The 21,754-nt window shown below is 40.6% G+C and overlaps 1 protein-coding gene across 2 annotated transcripts in view; it reads right to left on the bottom strand.

The window, feature by feature from the left end:
- Positions 1–21,754, bottom strand: part of palm2akap2 (palm2 and akap2 fusion) — a 330,335-nt gene that overhangs the window by 275,009 nt on the left and 33,572 nt on the right. For both annotated transcript variants that reach the window (XM_043715729.1, XM_043715738.1), the window contains exon 2: positions 16,944–17,095. In XM_043715729.1, coding sequence (XP_043571664.1) covers positions 16,944–16,975 — 32 coding nt within the window. In that variant the 5' untranslated portion in view covers positions 16,976–17,095. The remainder of the gene's footprint in view (positions 1–16,943; positions 17,096–21,754) is intronic.

The following is a 21,754-nucleotide window of genomic DNA, read 5'->3' as shown; positions in this document are numbered from 1 at the left end:
GTTTAATGATGAGAGCAGGAGAAGGTGTGAAGAGAAGCACCAGGGAATACCTTGAAATGAGGTGTCAACCTGGTGAAGCTACAAAACACAATGATTTTGTGTGCCAAACAGTGAGAGACAAGGCTAAGTGATCCCACAACCAATGGATCACATCTACCTCTGCAGTCCTGCCATATCCAGTCATCAATAATAGTTTTCATGCAGAGGGTGGCACGTGTGTGGAATAATCTGCCAGAGGAAGTGGAGGAGGCTGGTACAATTACAACATTTAAAAGGCATCTGGATTGGGTATATGAATACGAAGAGTTTGGAGGGATATGGGCCAGGTGCTGGCAGGTGGAACTAGATTGGGTTGGGATATCTGGTCGGCATGGACGAGTTGGATCGAAGGATCTGTTTCTGTGCTGTACATCCCTATGACTCTAGACAACTAAACAACTGGAGGAAGAAGCTTCTCATCCTTAATAATAGGGGAGTCCAGCACATCTGTACAAAAGTTAAGGCTGAAGTATTTGCAACTATCTTCAGCCAGAAGTGCCAAGTTGATGGTCCATTTCAATCTCTTCCAGAGGCCTCCAGCATCAACCAATTCGATACAACACACATGAAATCAAGAAACAGCTGAAGGCATGTATATTGCAAAGTCTATGAGCTCTGACAACGTTTTGACAATAATACTGAACACTTGTGCTCCACAGCTGACTGCAGTCTTAGCCAAGCTTTTGGAAACAGCTATAAAACCAGCATTTGCCCAATAATGAGGAATATCACCCAGGTGTGTTATATGCACAAGAAGCAGGAAAAATTTCACTTGATCATCAACAAAGTAATAGATGGTGTCATCAACAGTGCTATCGAGTGATGCTTGTTTAGGAATAACTTACTGATGCTCCTGCAGAGATGTCCTGGAGCTGAGATGACTGACCCCCAACAACTATGACCATCTTCCTATGTGTCAAGTATGACTCTAACCATCAGTTTTATTAGGGCTCCTTGATGCCACTTTCCATTGAATGCTGTCACAAAACTAGCCTTTTTTGTTTCTAAAAGCTGTTCCTTGGCTCGAGGATACTCTTTCCTTGATTTTTTTCAGAGGGGCAATAAACCGGGCTGGCTCTGATCAGTCTGGTTTGGTACAGAGATGAAAAGGAGTTTGAGAGGCCTTTTGTTTATACGTATACGGATGGGACTTCAGGCCAAAGTGGTCATGTTTTAGGAGTGACCTGTATAATGAAAGGGGAGCGGTCAGCTCTTTAGCTGACCAGTTTACTTCAGTCTTGAACTGGTTGGAAGTTCAACAGTGAGCCTTGTGGAAACTCTTTCTCTCTTTCTGGCTTCAACTTCAACCTGTAAGCACGTGTTCCATTTATACTAGTTTTTAAAGGGAATTTGCTTATTGGGACTTTTGTGTATATTCTTGGATATAATTAAATCTACTTGGATCGGTTGAGTTCTGTAGGGGTTCTTTATTCTGTTCTTTGTGTTTCATTATGTAATTTTATGAATACATTTCTGTCGGTTTTAAAATCTGGTAGTCAGCCTAGCTAACTTAATCCGAGTAATTTTCACTATACACTTACTGAAACAAATTGCAAAGTTATGGTCTGGGGCTGCCTACTTAAGAATGTTTTGAGTGGTCTGGCCTAGTCCATAACAATGCAGCCTTGATGTCAACAGCTGTCACTCTCATCTCATCTCTAGAATTTAGCTCTTTTTTCCATGTTTGAACCAAGGCTATAATGTAGTCAGGAACTGAGGGGCCCCGGCGGTACCCAAACTGGGCATCACTGAGCAGGTTACTGCTGAGCAGCTGCTGCTTGATAACACTGTTGGTGACACCTCCTATCACCTTACTGATGATTGAGAATTGACTGAAGGAGCGATAATTGGCTGGGTTGCATTTGTCCTGCTTTTTGTGTACAGGATATACCTGGGCAAATTTCCGCATTGTTGGGTAGATGCCAGTGTTGTAACTGTATCAGAAGCGCTTGGTAGGGGAGCAGCAAGTTCAGGAGCACACGTCTATCAGTACTTTTGCCGGAATATTATCAGGGCCCGTATCCTTTGCAGTACCCAGTGCCTCCAACTGTTTTGATATAAGGTCAAGTTAATTGAATTGGCTGAAGAGTGGTATCTGTAATGCTGGGGATTACTGAAGTAGGCCGAGATGGATCATCCACTTGGCAATTCTAGCTGAAGATTGCTGCGAAAGCTTCAACCTTATCTTTTGCACTGATGTGCTAAGCTCTTCCATCATTGAGGATGGGAATACCTGTGGAGATTCCTCCTTCAGTGAGTTGTTTCGCCATCTACTACTATTCATGACTGGAGGTGGTGGGACTGCAGAGCTTAGATCTGATCCATTGGTTGTGGGATCACTTAGCTCTGTCTGTCACATGCTGCTTCTGCTGTTTGGCGTGCAAGTATATCACCATTCTTGCACCGTTCTTGGGTCAAAATTCTGGAACTCGATTCCTCACACCACTGTGGGTACCCCTACACACCGAAGACTGCAGAGGTTGAAGAATGCAGTTCAGCATGACCTGCTCCAAGGCAATTAGGGTTGGGCAACTACCATTGGTCCAGCCTATGATTCTCATAATCCTGATTGATTAAACAAATAAAAACTGTAAGTACACTTATTCAGTGTATTAGATTTTGAGTGAATCTTATAGGAGGGTCTGAGGGATGTGGGCTAGGGCAGGATGTGGTTAAATTGGAGGATAGGTCCAGCAATGCCCCCCTCAACGCTGGGGGCAACTCATGCTACTTTTCCTGCTTTTCACAAGTAGAATGGTGAGATTATTACTAAACAGGAATGGATTGCCATTTGTTCTGGATTGATGCTTGGTTAAACAGCTCGTTGACAGACCAGATAACCTCATTCTCATTCACTCTCTTATGTAACCAAAGTTTCCAAACAAGCCTGATGCTTGTAAAATTTGACATTGAAGCCAAAGTCTACACCAAGTGGATTCAGCTTCAAGTGGTAGATAGGATGGTGAAGAAGGCATTTGGTATGCTTCAAGTGGCTTCCATGTTGGAAATTGGGGCAACATCTTGGGGCACAAACTGTGTGCATTGTCTACATGCACCTCATGCCCATGAGTGTTGGCATGTAGAATTTGCCATCTCCTAAAGACCTGTATGACTCTTCTGCCATCCAGTTATAGGATGCATCTGCATTTCAAAGTTGTCTCCCAGGTTGCACCAGCAACTATTATTGTAATGCTGTAGCAAGGACACTCAGGGACACAGCTCAGCTCATAGAGTCCTAGAGATGTACAGCACGGAAACAGACCCTTCAGTCCAACTTGTCCATGCCGACCAGATATCCTAACCTAATCTAGTTCCACTTGCCAGCACTTGGCCCATATCCCTCTAAATCCGTCCTATTCATATACCCATCCAGATGCCTTTTAAATGTTGTAATTGTGCCAGCCTCCATGACTTCCTCTGGCAGCTCATTCCATACATGCACCATCCTTTGTGTGAAAAAGTTGCCCCTTATGTCCATTTTGAATCTTTCCCCTCTCACTCTAAACCTATGCCCTCTAGTCTGGACTCGCCTAACCAGGGAAAAGACTTGTCTATTTACCCTTTCTATGCCCCTCATGATTTTATAAATCTCTATAAGGTCACCTCTCAGCCTCCGATGCTCCAGGGAAAACAGCCCCAGCCTATTCAACCTCTCCCTATAGCTCAAATCCTCCAACCCTGGCAACATCCTTGTAAATCTTTTCTGAACCCTTTCAAGTTTAACAACATCCTTCCTATAGGAAAGAGACCAGAATTGCACACAATATTGCAAAAGTGGCCTAACCAATATCCTTTACAGCCGCAACATGACCTCCCAACTCCTGTACTCAATACTCTGACCAATGAAGGAAAGTGTACCAAATGCCTTCTTCACTATACTATCTACCTGTGATTCTACTTTCAAGGCACTGTGAACCTGCACTCCAAGGTCTCTTTGTTCAGCAACATTCCCCAGGACCTTACCAGTAAGTGTATATATCCTGCCCTGATTTGCCTTTCCAAAATGCAGCATCTTGCATTCATCTAAATTAAACTCCATCTGCCACTTCTCAGCCCATTGGCCCATCTGATCAAGATCCCATTGTACTCTGAGGTAACCTTCTTCGCTGTCCACCACACCTCCAATTTTGGTGTCATCTGCAAACTTACCAACCTTACCACCTATGTTCACATCCAAATCATTTGTATAAATGACAAAAATCAGTGGGCCCAGCAGCGATCCTTGTGGCACTCCACTGGTCACAGGCCTCCAGTCTGAAAAACAACCCTCCACCACCACCCTCTGTCTTCTACCTTTGAGCTAGTTATGTATCCAAATGGCCAGTTTTCCCTGTATTCCATATGATTTAACCTTGTTAACAAGTCTACCAAGAGGAAGGGTGTGTTGCTGAACAAAGAGACCTTGGAATGCAGGTTCATAGCTCCTTGAAAGTGGAGCCGCAGGTAGATAGGATAGTGAAGAAGGCGTTTGGTATGCTTTCCTTTATTGGTCAGAGTATTGAGTACAGGAGTTGGGAGCTGCACATGTTGTGGCTGTACAGGACATTGGTTAGGCCACTGTTGGAATATTGCATGCAATTCTGGTCTCCTTCCTATCGGAAAGATGTTGTGAAACTTGAAAGGGTTCAGAAAGGATTTACAAGGATGTTGCCGGGTTGGTGGATTTGAGCTATAGGGAGAGGCTGAAGAAGCTGGGGTTGTTTTCCGTGGAGTGTTGGAGGCTGAGGGGTGACCTTATAGAGGTTTACAAAATTATGAGGGGCATGGATCAGGTAAAAAGGCAAAGTCTTTTCTCTGGGGGTGGGGAGTCCAGAACTAGAGGGCATAAGTTTAGGGTGAGAGGGGAAAGATATGAAAGAGACCTAAGGGGCAACTTTTTCACACAGAGGATGGTACGTGTATGGAATGAGCTGCCAGAGGAAGTGGTGGAGGCTGGTACAATTGCAACATTTAAGAGGCATTTGGATGGGTATACGAATAGGAAGGGTTTGGAGGGATATGGGCCAGGTGCCGGCAAGTGGGACTAGATTGGGTTGGGATATCTGGTCGGCATGGATGGGTTGGATCGAAGGGTTTGTTTCCATGTTGTACATCTCTATGACTCTATAACTTGTCGAATGCCTGACTGAAGTCCATATAGTTCATGTCCACTGCATCGATCCTCTTTGTTACTTCTTCAAAAAACTCACTCAAGTTCGTGAGACAAGATTTCCCATGCTATGTTGACTATCCTTAATCAGTCCTTGTCTTTCCAAATACATGTAATTCCTGTCCTTTAAGTTTCCCTCCAACAACTTGCCCACTACCAATATCAGGCTTTGGTCTGTCCTTACTATCTTTCTTAAATAGTGGATCGGACCAGACTGCATCTCAGAGCTCTTTACTTGCTGTTGTACCACAGAGTATCTGAACCTTCCTGGATAATCACAGTCTCCCTGCCTTTCATTGCACTTTTGTGCTTTTCCCCCTCAATTGAGGCACACATTCCCTTTGTCTTGCCTTGTTCTTTAGTGCAGGAAGCTTGCCATAATTTGTCAGCATGCCTCAGTCAAGGCAGGGGAGCAGCATGGTTGGGAAGGGCTTAGAGGGGTGCCTTTGCCCAATAGTTCCTGGCATAATAAGTCAAAGGCAGCCTCTGATACCAGTCAAGGCCTGCTGAGGGTGGTCCAAGTCTGGATCGTCCACTTGCAAGAGCTTGGTGCCAGAGGCAGGCATGCATCACAGGAGACAAAAGTGGGAGGTACAGCTAGTACTGCCAGGGAAAAGGTATCTTGAGTGAGTGAGTAGGCTGAGCAGAAAGCATGCAGGATTAGTAGAGTCAAGGGTTGGAGTGGGTGATGGCAAGTGAGGAAAGATATTGCAGGCAATAATGTGTTTTGGACCATAAGCCTTGGTGGGAAGTAAGTACAGAGCAAGAATGTGTGAGAGAAGAGAAGATGGCACGTTCTTTAGCAGAGTGGAGAAGGTCATTCATCTACTTCTTCCCACATTCTATAGGACCTCCAGGATCCACCTCAAAGAAGGCGCAAATTTATCCCTATCTGCCATGTCCGAGGCACACGTCCGGATCTGTCAGGGCAACTCCAGATGGGCAGTGCTTTTCCAGGTGCATTGTGGGCTGCCTTTGGTTGGATCGTGTTTGGTGGTGAGTTGTTTTGTGGATGGCAGGCTGTAAGAAATGGGCCAGAATTGAACATGAGGGACACCATAGGGACAGTGTCGGTAATTATTGAGGTAAATTTGCTAATGTAGGGAGAGAGAACCCTTGAAGCCTTGGAGTGAAAAACCATCAAAAGAAAATTCAACACAATTCAGAGATTTAGACTAAAAGATGCAAGATTTGGCCCTTTTTATCTTTTAAGACCTTCACGGCACTTCTAATTGAAAGCCTCTTCACATCCTTGGTTTCAATTTGAGTTAATTCCCAAAGCTGTGACTGCGTGAGATCCATCACAGAATCATAGTGTACTTTAGATGCTTTTGTCTTAGCATGCATGGTCAACCTAAATTCCTGGAATGCATTAATGCCTTTCAATGAGATATCTTGATAGGGGTAAATGTAGGAGAATGGGTCTGGGTGGGTTACGCTTCGGTGGGTCGGTGTGAGCTTGTTGGGCCGAAGGGCCTGTTTCCACACTGTAAGTAATCTAATCTAAAATCTTTTTTCAGATGCTAGAATTTTCTGCTCAGTAATTTTTTGTGAGTCTGAAGTTTTATTGCTCCTCGAGTGGATACAAAAGATTCAATGGCACAATTTTGAAGAACATAAGTTAAAACGAAACAAAAGCAGGAATAAGCCATTTAGCCCCTCAAACCTGCCATACCATTCAACAAGATCATAGCTGATCTGTCCTCACCTCAAGTCCTGTCTTGTGCCAGTATGTCATAGCCCTCCACTCCCTGATGTTTCAACAAAATAAAATCTATTTCCCTCTGAAACTACTTTTTGATTTTACCTCCTCAACTATCTGGGGTAGAGGATTTCAAACATTCACGACTGAGAAAGGAAATTCCTTTGCATCTTGGTTTTAAATGCATGCCCCCTTAGTTTTTAACTCTATTCCCTAGCTTGAGGTCCCCCACAAGTGGAAATATTTTCTCAACATTTACCCTGTCAAGACTCCTCAATCTCGTATGTTTCAATAAGATTACTTATCAGTCTGCAGTGGTTGAACCTCTGGAGATCCATGTTTAAGTCCCAGTTATAATAATACCTCTGAACAGGCTGATTTTGGAAAATAGCTAATTCTCATTATTCTAAACTTTAATGAATAAAGGCCTGACTTGTTCAGCCTTTTTTGATAAGCCAATCCCTTCTTCCCAGGATTCAGCCCATTGAGTTGCCTCCAATGCCAGTCATCCTTTCTTCAATATGGGGACCAAAACCGTACATAGTACTCCAAATGCAGTCTCACCAAGACCTCGTATAAATATAACAGGACTTCCCTATTTTTAAACTCCAGCCCTGGCCCCAAGAATAAAGGCTAAAATTCCATTTGTCTACCTAATGACTTGTTGCATCTGCATTTTTTTGTGTTTCATGCAAAAGGACACCCAGATCACTTTGCGCTACACTTTTTTAGACTATTGATGCCTTTTGATTCTTCCTATTAAAGTACATGACCTCACACATTCTTACTTTAAACTCATCTGCCAAGGTTTTGCCTACTCACTCAACCTATCGATGATCCCCTTAGCTCTCCCACCAATTTTTGCATCATCAGCAAATCTGGATACGCTATTCCCTCTTCCAAGTTATTTCTATAAATAGCAATGCAACAAGCTTAGAAACAGTTATAAGAGTAGTTCTGACCATTGTCTTGCCATGTCTAATACCATGAGAAATTAATTGGTGTACATTAAAGCAAATACTTCTGAAGAATTAATATTGTACTTTAGCTTACAAGGCAGATTGTTTTGTTTTAGCTGGCTTGAGGTTAAGAATTTATGAAATTGTATTGGTTTACTTTCCACTGAAAACGTAGGAATTTAAACTGCATTGTTTGTTTTGCATTTTTCTCATTAGTGTTGAAACTTTAAGAATTTAGGAGTTCCACGTCCTTCAGTCAAAATACACATGTCCAAAATTAATTGAATACTACGTAAGCTGATTTGAATCCAGATGTTAATCACATGAATTTTAACACAGTTATCTATCAATACTAATCTTCCCTTACAAATACTGTACTTCAGATATAACCTGTGTACATTTTACTTATACTTGTGCCTTGCACCCAAGAAGGCTTTTTAAAAACCTTTTCAATGCTGAAAGATTAGCAGTGGGAAATTTGCATTCATTCCTCTTCCTTAACTCCTGTTCAGATGGGTTGAATTAATACACAGGAGAAAGTAAGGACTGCAGATGCTGGAGATCAGAGCTGAAAAATGTGTTGCTGGAAAGCGCTTTTCCAGCAACACATTTTTCAGCTCTGAATTAACACACACACACCTATATACATGGCTGAACCTAAGAGTTTCTTGATTTGTAAGTCCAATGCAAACCTACATCCAGTGCCCTGAAGGTTTGAGCTCTGATTTTATATATGTTTATTTGCATTTATTTTTGACTAGCTCTGTAAGCAATGAAATGGTTGGCATATTGACTAAAACTTTCAGTTTTATTTTCTCAATGCAAATGCTTCTTTTCAGGAGGTAAATGGATATGGCAAAAACCGGCAGAAGGAAACTCATACAGAAACAGCTCCAACTGGAAAGTATAACCCTGAGTGACATAATTAACGCTAATATTAGAGAAATAAACAGAACATACCTTAATTCAATGTTCCTGAAAGAACTGCAATGCTAGTTCTATATGGTTTTACTTCTGGAATGCTATAAAACCTGAAATGATTTCAGGTCAAAGGTACCATCTTCTGGACAAGACTTTGAACAAGAGGCAATTGACCCCATGGCACTATTTTCAATAACAGCACGGGGAGCTTGCTGCAATATTCTGGTTTACTTTGAGATATTTGCCAATCAACCTGATCAGGGATGTTATTATACATCTTTGAAGCAAGTGGGAATTGAACACAGGACACCTGGTTCAGAGCTAAGGACACTACCACTGCACCACAAGAGATTCCTCTGGCATAGCACTATCCATTAGCCAAAAAAAACCCCAGATCATCTGTTCATTACCACATTGTTTACTTTTGTGGGATCTTGCTGTGCATAATTTAGTTACTGTGTTTTCTCCATGCAACAATGATGGCACTTGAAGTACTTCATTGTCTGGAAAGCACTTTGGGATGTCTTGAGGTTGTGAAAGGCAGGATGTGTATGTACACCTTTCTTTTTAATATGGTAATGTTACTCATTTAAGTGGCTCAGTTACACATTCTATATCATATGTCAAAATCTATATTTAAGTTGTTAACTATGGCAATTCAGAAATTCTTACATGGTGGGTTATATATCCCCATTTCCCATATATCCTTAAACTAAAGCATTTGTCAGACTCTGACATATTCAGAGTTCTGTTCCTGTGACAGAAGGTTAAATATTCAGATATGAGGAAGCTGAGTAATGAATAGTAGCAGTTTTTGGATTTGAATGGCTTCATTGTCCCATGGCATATCGCTGTTCATTTTCTGTAGTATTGTTAATGACCTAAGGTGGAAGTCATATGCTTTATAAATATGGTGTTTATGTATTTGAGCATAGACTTCAGAATTTGGAATATGGAAATTGGGAAACCAGTAGAACTTAAAAATGATGTGAATGTGTCTAACACCTACTCACCTTATACACCTAAGTGTGGGTCTCCAATAGAACCTCTTGGAAATCCCAAATTTATGCATCAATTGCTTGCTGCATCTCAAAAACACCTAGGAAATGTTCAACAAAATTTGAGGTAAGTATTTTTTTTAGTTTGAGAGGACTAAGGCTTGAATTAGGTTTCCCTGGATACTGGGCAGGCCTTGGGCCTGTCCCTCCTTCCTTAACTGCTGGGGCCTAATCTGCAGGTACCAAGCAAGGGTCAGTTATGTTGTTAGTTTTTTTAAAGCCTACCTATGAAAGTTAATGAAGTGGGGCACTTACTTGGATTCCATAATGATCACAATGACTTTTCAAAGCTTTGCCTGATGCATTTTTTACTGTGGGTTTACTCTCAGGTCAATTTCAGCCAGCAATTTACCCAGAATTTTTCTATGCAAAACATCATGTGAGGGGCAGCACTTTCTGGCACATTGCTAAAGTGACGCCAAATTAAACTTTCTGACTGAGAGACATAAATACTACTGATTGAGTCAAGGTGATAACAAGATCAAAAATGAGTGGCCCACATTCTGTGCTATGCGGGACATTATTTCTCAAGTCTTAAACTGACAAGATTCCATTCCGTTGGCGAAGTCAAGTGCTTCTAAAATACAAGCGGTCTTACGTTCCTTTGTTTGGAGATGGAATGTTGTGTTGTAAAGACTCCAGACAGTCTACACATAAGTGCCTTTTTTTTAACTGTTGACCTGTAGCAGACCGCATTCAATTCATTCATAACTGAAAGGTTTATGTCAAGTTGCTTGAGTTTTAGAGGCTGCAGTTGGAATAATGCCAGATGCTATATTTGAAGCAGCTGTATGTGGAGTAGATGGAAGCTGCATGTAGTGTACATACCACAGTGCAAGCGTGGAAAATGTACAGTTATAGTTAAAGCTTTTGGTGTCAGCTGTCACTCAGGTGGTGGATTCAAAACCCACACTGTCTACACCCCTAACTTAAAATTCTTATCCTTGTTTGCAAATTGGTCCTGGTCCTTGTCCTATTATAGTTCTGTATTCGCCTTTAACTCTCATGGGGATTTCTGTGCTCCTCCGTTTCTGTCCTTCTTGTCTCTTAACGTTCCACCGTTAGCGGCTGTGCCTTCAGCTGCCTAGGACCTAAGCTTTGGAATTCATCCTCTGCTTTTTAGAAAGACCAATATCTTTGACCAAGCTTTATTGCCTCCTGTACCAATATTGCCTCATGGATATCATGTCAAATTTTGCTCCTGTGAAGCACCCTCGGAGTCTTTGCTAAATTCAGTGTGCTATGGTAATGCAGGTTGGTTTTGTTGGTGTTTATATAGAATACTTCATAGATTAGATTCATCTGTGAAATAGAGCAAGAGTTGCAGGGAGTATGTCAGTTTGAGAATCACCCCAATGTCAGAATAACAGTGATACAAAGGGACTGCAACACCAACTGCACGAGCATATTTGGATTAAAAGTTTTCATTTGAGGACATAGATTTGGCTAGTCTTCTCTTGGGTATAGAAGACCAGTTGCCTGGTTTGAAGGTTAGTTGATGGTGTTAAGGTGCAAATTTGCCACAATTACACTGAATGGTGGAAACCCATGGCTCAGTTAGTAGAATGCTTGCACTTAAATCACAGGGTTCCTGGTTCAGCTTCTGCTCCAGGACATCATAGAGTCATCAAGTCATGGCAGCATAAAAATAAAGTGTGACACCCCAGTGCAGAATTGAGGGAAGACTGCATTGTCAGAGGTGTTGTCTTTCAGCTGCAATGCTAAACTGAGGGCATATCTACCCGCTTGTGCAGATGTAAAATTTCCCAGGTGGCTTTGAAGAAGAGCGGCACAGTTATTGCCAGGGACCCGGCTAATGTCTGTTCCTCAATCAACAACACAAAAGGAAAAAAAATCTATCTGGTCATTATCACAGCTCCTATAAATAGCAAAGTAGCAGCCATGATTCCCATATTACAACAGGAACTGCACTTCATAGATAGAGAAATACTTTGAGAAGTTGATAAAAAGGCACCTTAAAGGATTGTCTGACTCCTCCTTTTCCAATGTTTCTTGAAGCCAGTGTCATATAGGATAAGCACTACTAGGCAAGTTTATGTCATTAATAAGGAGAACTTGTACCTCACATATCAATCAAATAATGGAGCATGGTAAGATTTTGCAGGTCAGTGTATTAAGGAATTTTTCATGCATGTGATTGGATTAGTATTAATATTTAACTTGTAAACCAAGAAGGGCCGGACTGTCAGAAACATTATTTCCCAGACAATATTGATTTTGAAAAACCAGTGAAAGAGACAGTTTCATGCATTGACTCAGATATTCCAGTCAATGAATCATTGGAGAGTAGACATCCAATGCAAAATGCGTGTTGGAATCCTGCAAAAGTCCAGACATGCTGGAATTGCCCAGGAAGTTTCACCTTTCAAAGGTGTAATGAAGTTGTTGGTGTATTGTACCTTTAAGTAGGCTGCAATTTCTGGCTAACACTGAGAGTACAGAACAGGCTAACAATGTAATATTTGGTCTAAACAGCTAAGAGCTGTGTTGTCTGGATACAAAAGCACATCCAGTTCAGACAATCAGTTTAACCTATGCCCCAAGAACCAAACTCCAATCGAGTTTGAATTTAGTATTTTGATAATATTGAAACCAATAAAACGACCCGATGTTTTGGGGTATAAATATCAGACATTTTGAACAGTTACCCAGAGTGACAAAAACAGCAGCCAGCACCAATGAGATTGCTTGTAGAAACATCTGCTCTCTTAAAGGTACCTTTATCTGTCGGAAGTCTGTGAAGCAGAATCCCTTAGAAGAGGAAAAGAAGACAGAGGAAAATATACAGAGGACAGTCAGCAAAGCTGCCTGGTTTTGAACCGTGAGTCTTTTTTTGTAAATCATAATCAGGATTTTTATCAGACCTGTATTGTAGAGGGGAAGGTAAAAGATAGGTTTAGAAAAAGGAGTTGTAAATAATTGTTAGTTAATTATTCTCTGATAGACTTTTTAAAAAAGTTGTTAATTTTTACTTTAAATAGTGACTTTTGGAATAGTTCTTTGCCTCTTGAATTTTAACAGTTTACGGCACAGGGTGAATCTTTTTTGTGTTGCTGGTTTAAATTAGCAGAGGGGTTTACCCTGTGTCGTAACAAAGGGAAAGGGAAAATCTCCTGTTTCCTGGGACATTCCTCAAAAATTTCCAACTCTAAATTAGAGTCAGGGATTTCAGACAGTTCCGATTTACTTAACCTGAGTAGTTATTCAGCAAATATTAGAAAAATCTAACTCCTGTATAACTATAGGTCTGACTGGCTAAGTTACCCCTTCCCGAACTGACTACTGCCTGACCTGATGTTACTGCCCCCTCCCACCACATTACTTCATCCCAACAGACTCTGTGCTCATACCTGGTCAATCCCACAACTGACTAGCCCTCTGACCCTCTAAATAACCCCCTGATCTGATCTGACTAGGCCAATACCTCCTGACCTGACCCTCTATACACTCTAATCCATCAACGCTCCACCCATCTACCATTTTATCTAGTCTGTGCACTTACCACCTTACCAACTTCACTTCATCCACCTGTGTCCCTAATCACTTTAATCCACTCACCTACCCACCCTACACATTCATTAACACTTAGACCGGACCTTTAAAGCTATGTGGCGCTGTTAAAAAAGAAGGCATGGCCACACTATTCCTAGATATTAAATTCTGTGATTGAGTCTCCAGGGGATGCTGTGCCTCACATTTTTGGGAAAGCCAGGTTTGGAAGTTACAGCAAGAAATGTGAACCAATGTTGGGACATTGGAAAACTTAAGGTGAGTGGTCATATAAAAGAAATTGCCACTTTATGGAAGATTTCAACCAGAGAGTTTAAGATGCTAAGGTGATCTCTGAACATCTGTTTTACTGATCCTCAAACTTTGACAACTGCACAATTTGACAATAGTACAAGGAAACCAAGAGAGTACTAAGAACTGTGCTAACTTACCACAATTGGATTCCATGCAATTAAACTTGACACTGTGCAGACATTCCCTCACCATCAAATCACAAACTGTTATGAAATTATCATGGAAACAGTGAGCAGAGTTCCTCAATTTTCATCACTTCATGCATTATTCCAGCGGCCTTAAAATATATAGATGAAATTTAGGAGGTTCTTTAACCAGTGAATACACACTTCAAATACCAGAGAGGAAGATGAGGAGAATTTGATTTTTCTTGCAGCAGCAGATTGTTATATCTTAGAAATTACTGCATGAAAGGCCATAAAAAATAGGAGCAGATACAGGCCATTTACCCATTGAGCTCACTCTGCTATTAAATAAGATAATGGTTGATCTGATAATCTTTAAGCCCACTTTTCTGCCTTTTCCTCATGACTTTACTGATTAAAAATCTGGGCAAAAGTGAGGACCGCAGATGCTGGAGATCAGAGTCAAGATTAGAGTGGTGGCTGGAAAAGCACAGCAGGTCAGGCAGCATCCATGGAGCAGGAAAATCGATGTTTCCGGCAAAAGCCCTTTATCAGGAATGTTAAGCTGATCTTTGAGCGTCTATCTCAGCCACAAATATACTGAATGATCCAACATCTACAGCTCTCTGTGGTAAAGATTTCCACAGATTCACTACCCTTGGAGAAGAAATTCCTCCACCGCTCTGTCTTAAGCAAGTTACCCCATCTCCTGAGATTCGAGCCTCTGATCCTAAGCTCTTCCACAGTGGGGAACATCTTTCTGCATCTACTCTCTCAAGTCCCCTCAGAGTAAGGTCAGTTTCATTCAAGTCACATCTCATTCTTCTAAATTTCAATGAGTATAGGCCCTATTCAATCTCTCTTCAAAAGACATATCCAACCTCGATAACCTTCTTTGAACTACCTATAATGCCCATATATTTTTCCTTGGATAAGAAGCCCAAAATTGTTCACATTATTTTGACTGTGCCTTACATAATTTTAGCAAGTCTGCCTTATTTTTATACTTAATTCCAGTTGAAATAGAGAGTCTTGCTTTATTTGCATTCCTTATTGCCTGCTGAACTCGGATGCTCACTTTTTGTGATCAATGCAGATGGACTCCCAAATCCCTTAGTGCTGTAACTTAATGCTGTTTTTCTCCATTTAGATAACATTCAGCTCCTCAATTCTTCCAGTTGAAGAGTATAACCTCACATCTCTCCACATTATATTTCATCTTCTCAGCGCTGCTTGACCTATAATCCTTTGTCATCCTCTTGTGTTGCCCTCAACACATGCCTTCCTACCTATTTTTGTGTCATCTACAAACTTGGCTATTGCACATTTATTTTCCTCATCCAAGCTATTAAATATATACAGTAAATGATTGTGATCCCAGCACTGATCCCTGTGTGGCACTCCACCAGCTACATGCTGCCATCCTTTATATTGATGCCCCCTTCTCCAGACTCTGTTTTCTATCAGTTAGCCAATCCGCTGTCCATGCTAATACAATATCTCTAACACCATGGGCTCTTATTAAATAACACGTGGTAACTTTTCAAATGCCTTCTGAAAATCCAAATACATTACATCCACTGTTTTACCCTTATTTATCCTACTTGTTACCTCCTGAAAGAATTCTAGTAAATTTGTCAGGCATGATTTCTCCTTCATGAAGCTCTGCTGATTCTAGTTAATAATGTTATGTATTCTAAATGCTTTGCTGTTACATCCTATATAATAGACTCTAACATTTTCCCAGAAACAGGTATTAAACTAACTGGCCTATAGCTACTTTTTTTTTGTCTTTTTTTCTTGCTAAATAAAGGAGTTATATTTGCATTTTCCAATCTTCTAGGACTTTTCCAGGATATAAGGATTCTTGGAAGATTTCTACCAGTGCATCTACCATCTCATTAGCTGTTTCTTTCAATGTCCTCGGATGTATCCCGTCAGGTGCCAGGAACGTATCAGTTTTTAGCCCCAATAATTTCCCTAGCACTTTTTTCTCTAGTAATAGTTATTCCATTCATTTGCTTTCTTCCTTTTGCCTTGTTGATTACTTAGTATTTTTAAAATGCTATTAATGTCTTCTACTGTGAATATTGGATCATAGTATTTATTTAACTCCTCTGCCATTTCCTGGTTCCTTGTTATTACATCGCCAGTCTCATTCCCTAAGGGACTTACATTCACCTTGGCCTTTCTCCTCCATTTATAAATTTTTTTAAAAAAGCCCTTGCTGTTCATATTGATATGACTAACAAGTTTGCCCTCAAAGTTTATCTTCTCCCTCTTTATTATATTTTTTGCTGTCTTTTGTGATTTTTAAAATCTTTCCAATTGTTTATTTTACCACTCATCTTTGCCATATTTTGTGCATTTTCTTTCAATTTGGAGCTATCCTTAACTTCCCTGGTTAATATGAAGGTGCTGAAAGTAAATTCAATAATAACTTTCTGAAGAGGGCTGTATACAAACTTGAAAAAGGAAATACAAATTGCAAAGTTGTGGAGAAAGAACCCTGGGTGGGAGCAGGGTGGGCTAATTTGCTTGATTACTCAAAGAGATAGCACTGATGTCTTGGGCTGAATGGCCTTCACATGTGCTATTTGATTCTCTGATCCTCCATCTTACGACAGTCACACATGAAGGTCTTGACACTAACTCACATGAGCAATTGGAGATCCCTGTAATGAATGACAAATCCAAAGGAATCTCTCAGTTCCATCTGGAATGCCAGGAAATACAGGACAGGGTGGTTGTGAAATGGGCAGTGACAGAATGACAATTTGATAGTGATTGACAAATAGTTAATTGCACTTTGATAGTTTATCAAATAGTTGGTACAATTAACTCTCAGGGTGAACTTGTTGCAAAAGAAATTTAATCCTTCAACACACTTATTAATTGGAAGACAGAAACACATAAAAATGTCATGCTGTTTTCTTCTTAACCTGATGATTAATGAAAATGCACATGGTGGAATTATATTTTCACCAGATGAGCTTTTTTTATTACAGTACCAAGTGCTGTAAGCAACTACATTTGGATGAGCTTGACACATCAGTTTTAAAAAAATTCCCTGCTGCTGAACACAGTTTTAACAAATGATAAAAACAAAAAGGCAGCACAAGAAGCTGCAAACCGCGATAGAAGGTGAACAATAAGGGAACTTACTCCATTGGTGCTGCTTTTCTTCGGGTGTTCATTCTGGTGGCTGTCGATGCTAATTTGCTGTTGCCTTGACAAAGCCTTTTCAGTCGCAGCTTTCTGTTTCTTTCGTCCACAGGGACGTCTGCAGGTATCCACTGAGCATCACTCAACAAAGCCTAGAAGAGAAAGTAGCTGTTGGATTTTGCCTTAGTCTTGGCACAGATGGTACTGTAGTGCCTTACACTCACTGCCAGCTCCTTTCCTTTGAATATAGCACCAATGCATCTGAACCAAATGCCTTGACTGCTAGCTGGAACCTTGGACCAACATCATGTACCACTCAATTATTGTGCCACAGCCCCTCCTTCACTCTATTTGGAATATCTCTTTCTCCAATCACACTCCCCCAACTTAAGAATCACTAGCTTCATCTCAGCTGCAGTCTGTGTAATCAGTCCATTGTGTTTGCAAATTCAAAGAAATGCTGATCCCATCATGTCAGAAAATGAAAAAAGCCATCCTCTTGTTGATCAATAGAGTGTTCAGTACATGAAAACATTCTCAGTGTGTGAATAGTATTCCCTCAGCCTTGCATTCATCATTTTGCTGCTTGCGCTGAAGCGCAATCATTTGTTTGATGAACTATTAGCTGGTACAGATTGAATTCATAGCACACTTTTCAGAATCAGCTGGACATCTCAAAATATTTCACAGGAAATGATGTGTATTCACATGTAATGTGGAAAATGCAGCAACTAATTTTCTCACAGTAAGATACAACAGACAACAATGTGTTAATTGCCAGGTAATCTGTTGATTTATGGATAAATGATAATTGGACCACCAGAAATAGCTCCACTGCCTTTCTTTGAAATGGTACCATGAGAGGTAACTTCGGTCAGCAATCACAAGGGCGATATGGGAGTGAGACTTGATATGAGTTAGGACATGGACAGCAGAGGCTAGATCACTTCAAATTTATGAAGGATGGAACATGGGAGTCTGCTGGGAATACATTAAAATAATAAAGTCTGGAGTTTACAAAGACACAGATAAGTCTTGGGTTAGACACCAATGAGACACAGCACCATATCTCAGGAAGTGGAGATATTTTGGATCAACATGTTCAGGCATGCTAACATGCACCTCTGGAGTATGGGGCACCTTAAACCCACTCTTTTTGGCCTGGATGGACACTACCACTGCACCACAATCCTTCTCAGGGTGGTGTCTACTGGCCTTGGAGAGTTACATTGCAAATTCACCAGAATAATATCTAAGCTAAAAGGATGACACTATCTGGACGCTGGCATGAGCTAGATTTGTATCTCCTTGAATACTGAAAATGAATGGGTGATTTATTTCTGACATGATTAAAGGATATGATAGCCATCTTTCTATGTTGAGGGCATTCAGAACACACATATAAAAATGTAAAATTAGAACTAGGTTGGAGTCAGGAAGCATATCTTCACAAAAGGATCAGGACTCTATCCATTTCAAAACTGTCATTTGAAAATTGAAATGAAACTAATAGGGTGTGGCCTTGTTGGGCCAAAGGGCCCATTTCCACACTGTATGTAATATAATCTATTCTAATAATCTAATCTAATAGGTGTTTGTTTGCTGGGGTTATTCAGCATTATTAGTCCAAGGTGGTTCAGATAGTGTTAACATACAGATTTGCTGTGATCTAATGAATGACAAAAAGTCTTGAGAAGTTGAAAAGCCTCCTTCTCTTCCTATGTCCTATAGCCATCCGAGTCAAAAATATCAAAATCCATCTTTCTATAGTTGTTTCAAACTACCAATAAAAGCTTAAGTCTCACATGAGAATGTACCAGCACTGTTCCCTGTACACTGCACTACCAAGGCATACTAACCACAAGATGTAGTGAAAATCTTTCCTCTATGTATTGATGTGACATTCACATTTCCCATATCACTCTTTGAGTCAAGCTGCCAATTAGGATGAATTATTGGTCACCTTTTGCTGTCTGATCTTGAGCAAAGACCACAGTTGACAGGAACCAACAACAGAAATTGAACTTCCATATAACATTTGAGCTTTAATCAATACATTTTACAGCCTTGCACACAATTCTAATTAAGAACATAACATATGAAGTAGAATTTTCAGCAAACCAGTTACAACTGTATTTTATAGATATCACATTTGATTGTGATAGTGGTTGTATGCAATTTAGTGTTTATTCCTTTTTGAAATAAGGGCATTGACTAATGGTTGTGATAGATAGGAGTACTGCAGGAAGATGTGATGTGAAAGCAAACCACAAGAAGGGGTGGTCAAATCTAAAGACTGGCTGTTTAAAAGTCAAGGATATCTCTGTAGTCAAGGCACAAATGAAAAGTGGCTACAGCACTTCAAAGGCGAATTGTAGTGATATGAGGACTAGGCTGCAGTAAGTCTTTGTAGTAATGTAGGTCATATTCATGTAATTTGCAGATAGTTGCAGAAATGCCATAAACCTGCTGTTGTTTACTTGACAAGGTTTTTATACTTATGAGCAGAAAGGTGGATTTCCTCATCCACACTATGCCCCTTGGTACTTGAAGAATCCAGCACATGTAACACAGTGAGAAGTGCTGTGACTAGTAGCAGTATGGTGAATACAGTAGCCTTGCCTCAATGTGGTGAGCAGCAGAGACCACAATGATTTCTAAGTGATGGCACTTAAGAGAAGTTAGACTTCTGGCTTTCAAAAACATGCTGGTGAACTAGACGTCTTCACATAAAGTTCATTATTGATGAGAGTGAACACCACAAAATATCATGGCAACATTCAACACAAGGGAATAATTCATGCATGACATAGAAAGTATTTTAAACTTGACAGAAGATGCACAGAAAGAAATCTGTAGCTCCACATCAGACATCACAATCAGGCACTAGGTCTATACAGCAGGTATTACAGGATGGTAGTCTTTGGACCTGATCCTGAGTCTAAGCTGAGCTGCTGAGCTGACCAGAAACTGAGAATTGCTTAAAGTACCGGCAAAAGGAGAAAAATTAAATTAAATGGGCAGTAATTTAAAAAATAAACAAGTTGCATTTTAAATTAAGGGTAGGCACCATAGGACATGCGCCACAAGGCAGAATGGGAAAAAAATTTACTTAAGAGTACCACAAAACAAAACTCAAATATAATGCCTACCAACCACGATGCAATTGTCTCCTAGACAGATGAATAATTGGGGGTGTGAATGTTTTTGCGGAAACCATCAGACCTCTGGGAGACAGCTGTTTTTGCTCAGTGGTAAAACCTATCTCAAGTCCGAGGAAAGCCAATTTATTTCCTCTTACCGGTTGCTGAAGCTTTTAATTGAATTGTTCGGTACATTTGTTAGTGTGAACCAGTCATCCTGTGCCTCCTACAAGCAATGGAAAATATCCTGAGAAGAAAGATTGAGAAGCAGCATTCTGATCAGCACAAGGATCATTTCAGCAAGTTCAGGGGGCCACTGCCTTCCCCATCTTTCCATCTACCCATATGATCCATGATTCTTTTTCCATATCTGTCTGTGTCTGTGCATAGAAAGGGAATATACATGCAGTTAGATTTTGAACTCATAGAGTTATAAGTCAATGATTTATAATTGTTTACCTGTAGTTAGAATTTATTTATTTGAAATAAATAGTCACTTTTATTAACTACAAAAACCTGATCGATGCTTTCAGTCAATCTGGGTCTAAAAGACAGGTAAATTGGGGATTTTTGCATACTTTTCAAAACCTTTAACTTTAGTTTTGACTCCAGAAATAGCCAGGCTTGATTTCCGGCTTGCAACCTCTTTGAGGCATAAGACATTTCAGATATCAGTCAATTAGAGCACAAAATTGGACATCCTGCCCTGCTATCTAAAAGGACTGGTGGACATGCACATCACAGTCTCCCTGATCTTGGTGCTTCCCAGAATCATACTGTTTTAGCAACCCTTGCCGAAACCGTGGAGCAAATAAACCTCACAGACACAAAGAGTACCCAGCTTTAAATCATAACCTTGCTATTGTACCAAAGTAAGTTGCCTCCAGAAAACATGCCAAAGTAGGACACAACCATAGAAAAGCAAAAGGTCAAAGAACTACCAACACAAAGAGATAAATGAGGTAGACCAGTCTTCAGCAGAAGATAAACTCATAGTTTTCCTAAGGGAAATCAGTAACTCAGCTCGAACATTTTGGCATGTAGATATTTTTGTCAATGGGCATCTTACAAATTTCAAGTTAGGAACAGGGGATAAGCCTAATAGCAATAGAGTCATAGAGTCATAGAGATGTATAGCATGGAAACAGACCCTTCGATCCAACCCGTTCATGCTGACCAGATATCCCAACCCAATCTAGTCCCACCTGCTAGCACCTGGCCCATATCCCTCCAAATCCTTCCTATTCATATACCCATCCAGATACCTCTTAAATGTTGCAATTGTACCAGCCTCCACCACTTCCTCTGGCAACCCATCCATACACGTACCACCCTCTGTGTGAAAAAGTTGCCCATTAGCTCTCTTTTATATCTTTCCCCTCTCACCCTAAACCTATGCCTTCTAGTTCTGGACTCCCCGACCCCAGGTAAAAGACTTTGTCTATTTATCCTATCCATGCCCCTCATAATTTTGTAAACCTCTATAAGGTCACCCCTCAGCCTCCAACACTCCAGGGAAAACAGCCCCAGGCTGTTCAGCCTCTCCCTGTAGCTCAAATCCTCCAACCCTGGCAACATCCTTGTAAATCTTTTCTGAACCCTTTCAAATTTCACAACATCTTTCTGATAGGAAGGAGACTAGAATTGCACGCAATATTCCAACAGTGG

The sequence above is a fragment of the Chiloscyllium plagiosum genome, chromosome 2 (assembly GCF_004010195.1).
Source record: "Chiloscyllium plagiosum isolate BGI_BamShark_2017 chromosome 2, ASM401019v2, whole genome shotgun sequence".
NCBI classification, from domain to species: domain Eukaryota; kingdom Metazoa; phylum Chordata; class Chondrichthyes; order Orectolobiformes; family Hemiscylliidae; genus Chiloscyllium; species Chiloscyllium plagiosum.
This window is presented reverse-complemented; position numbering and strand designations above follow the sequence as displayed.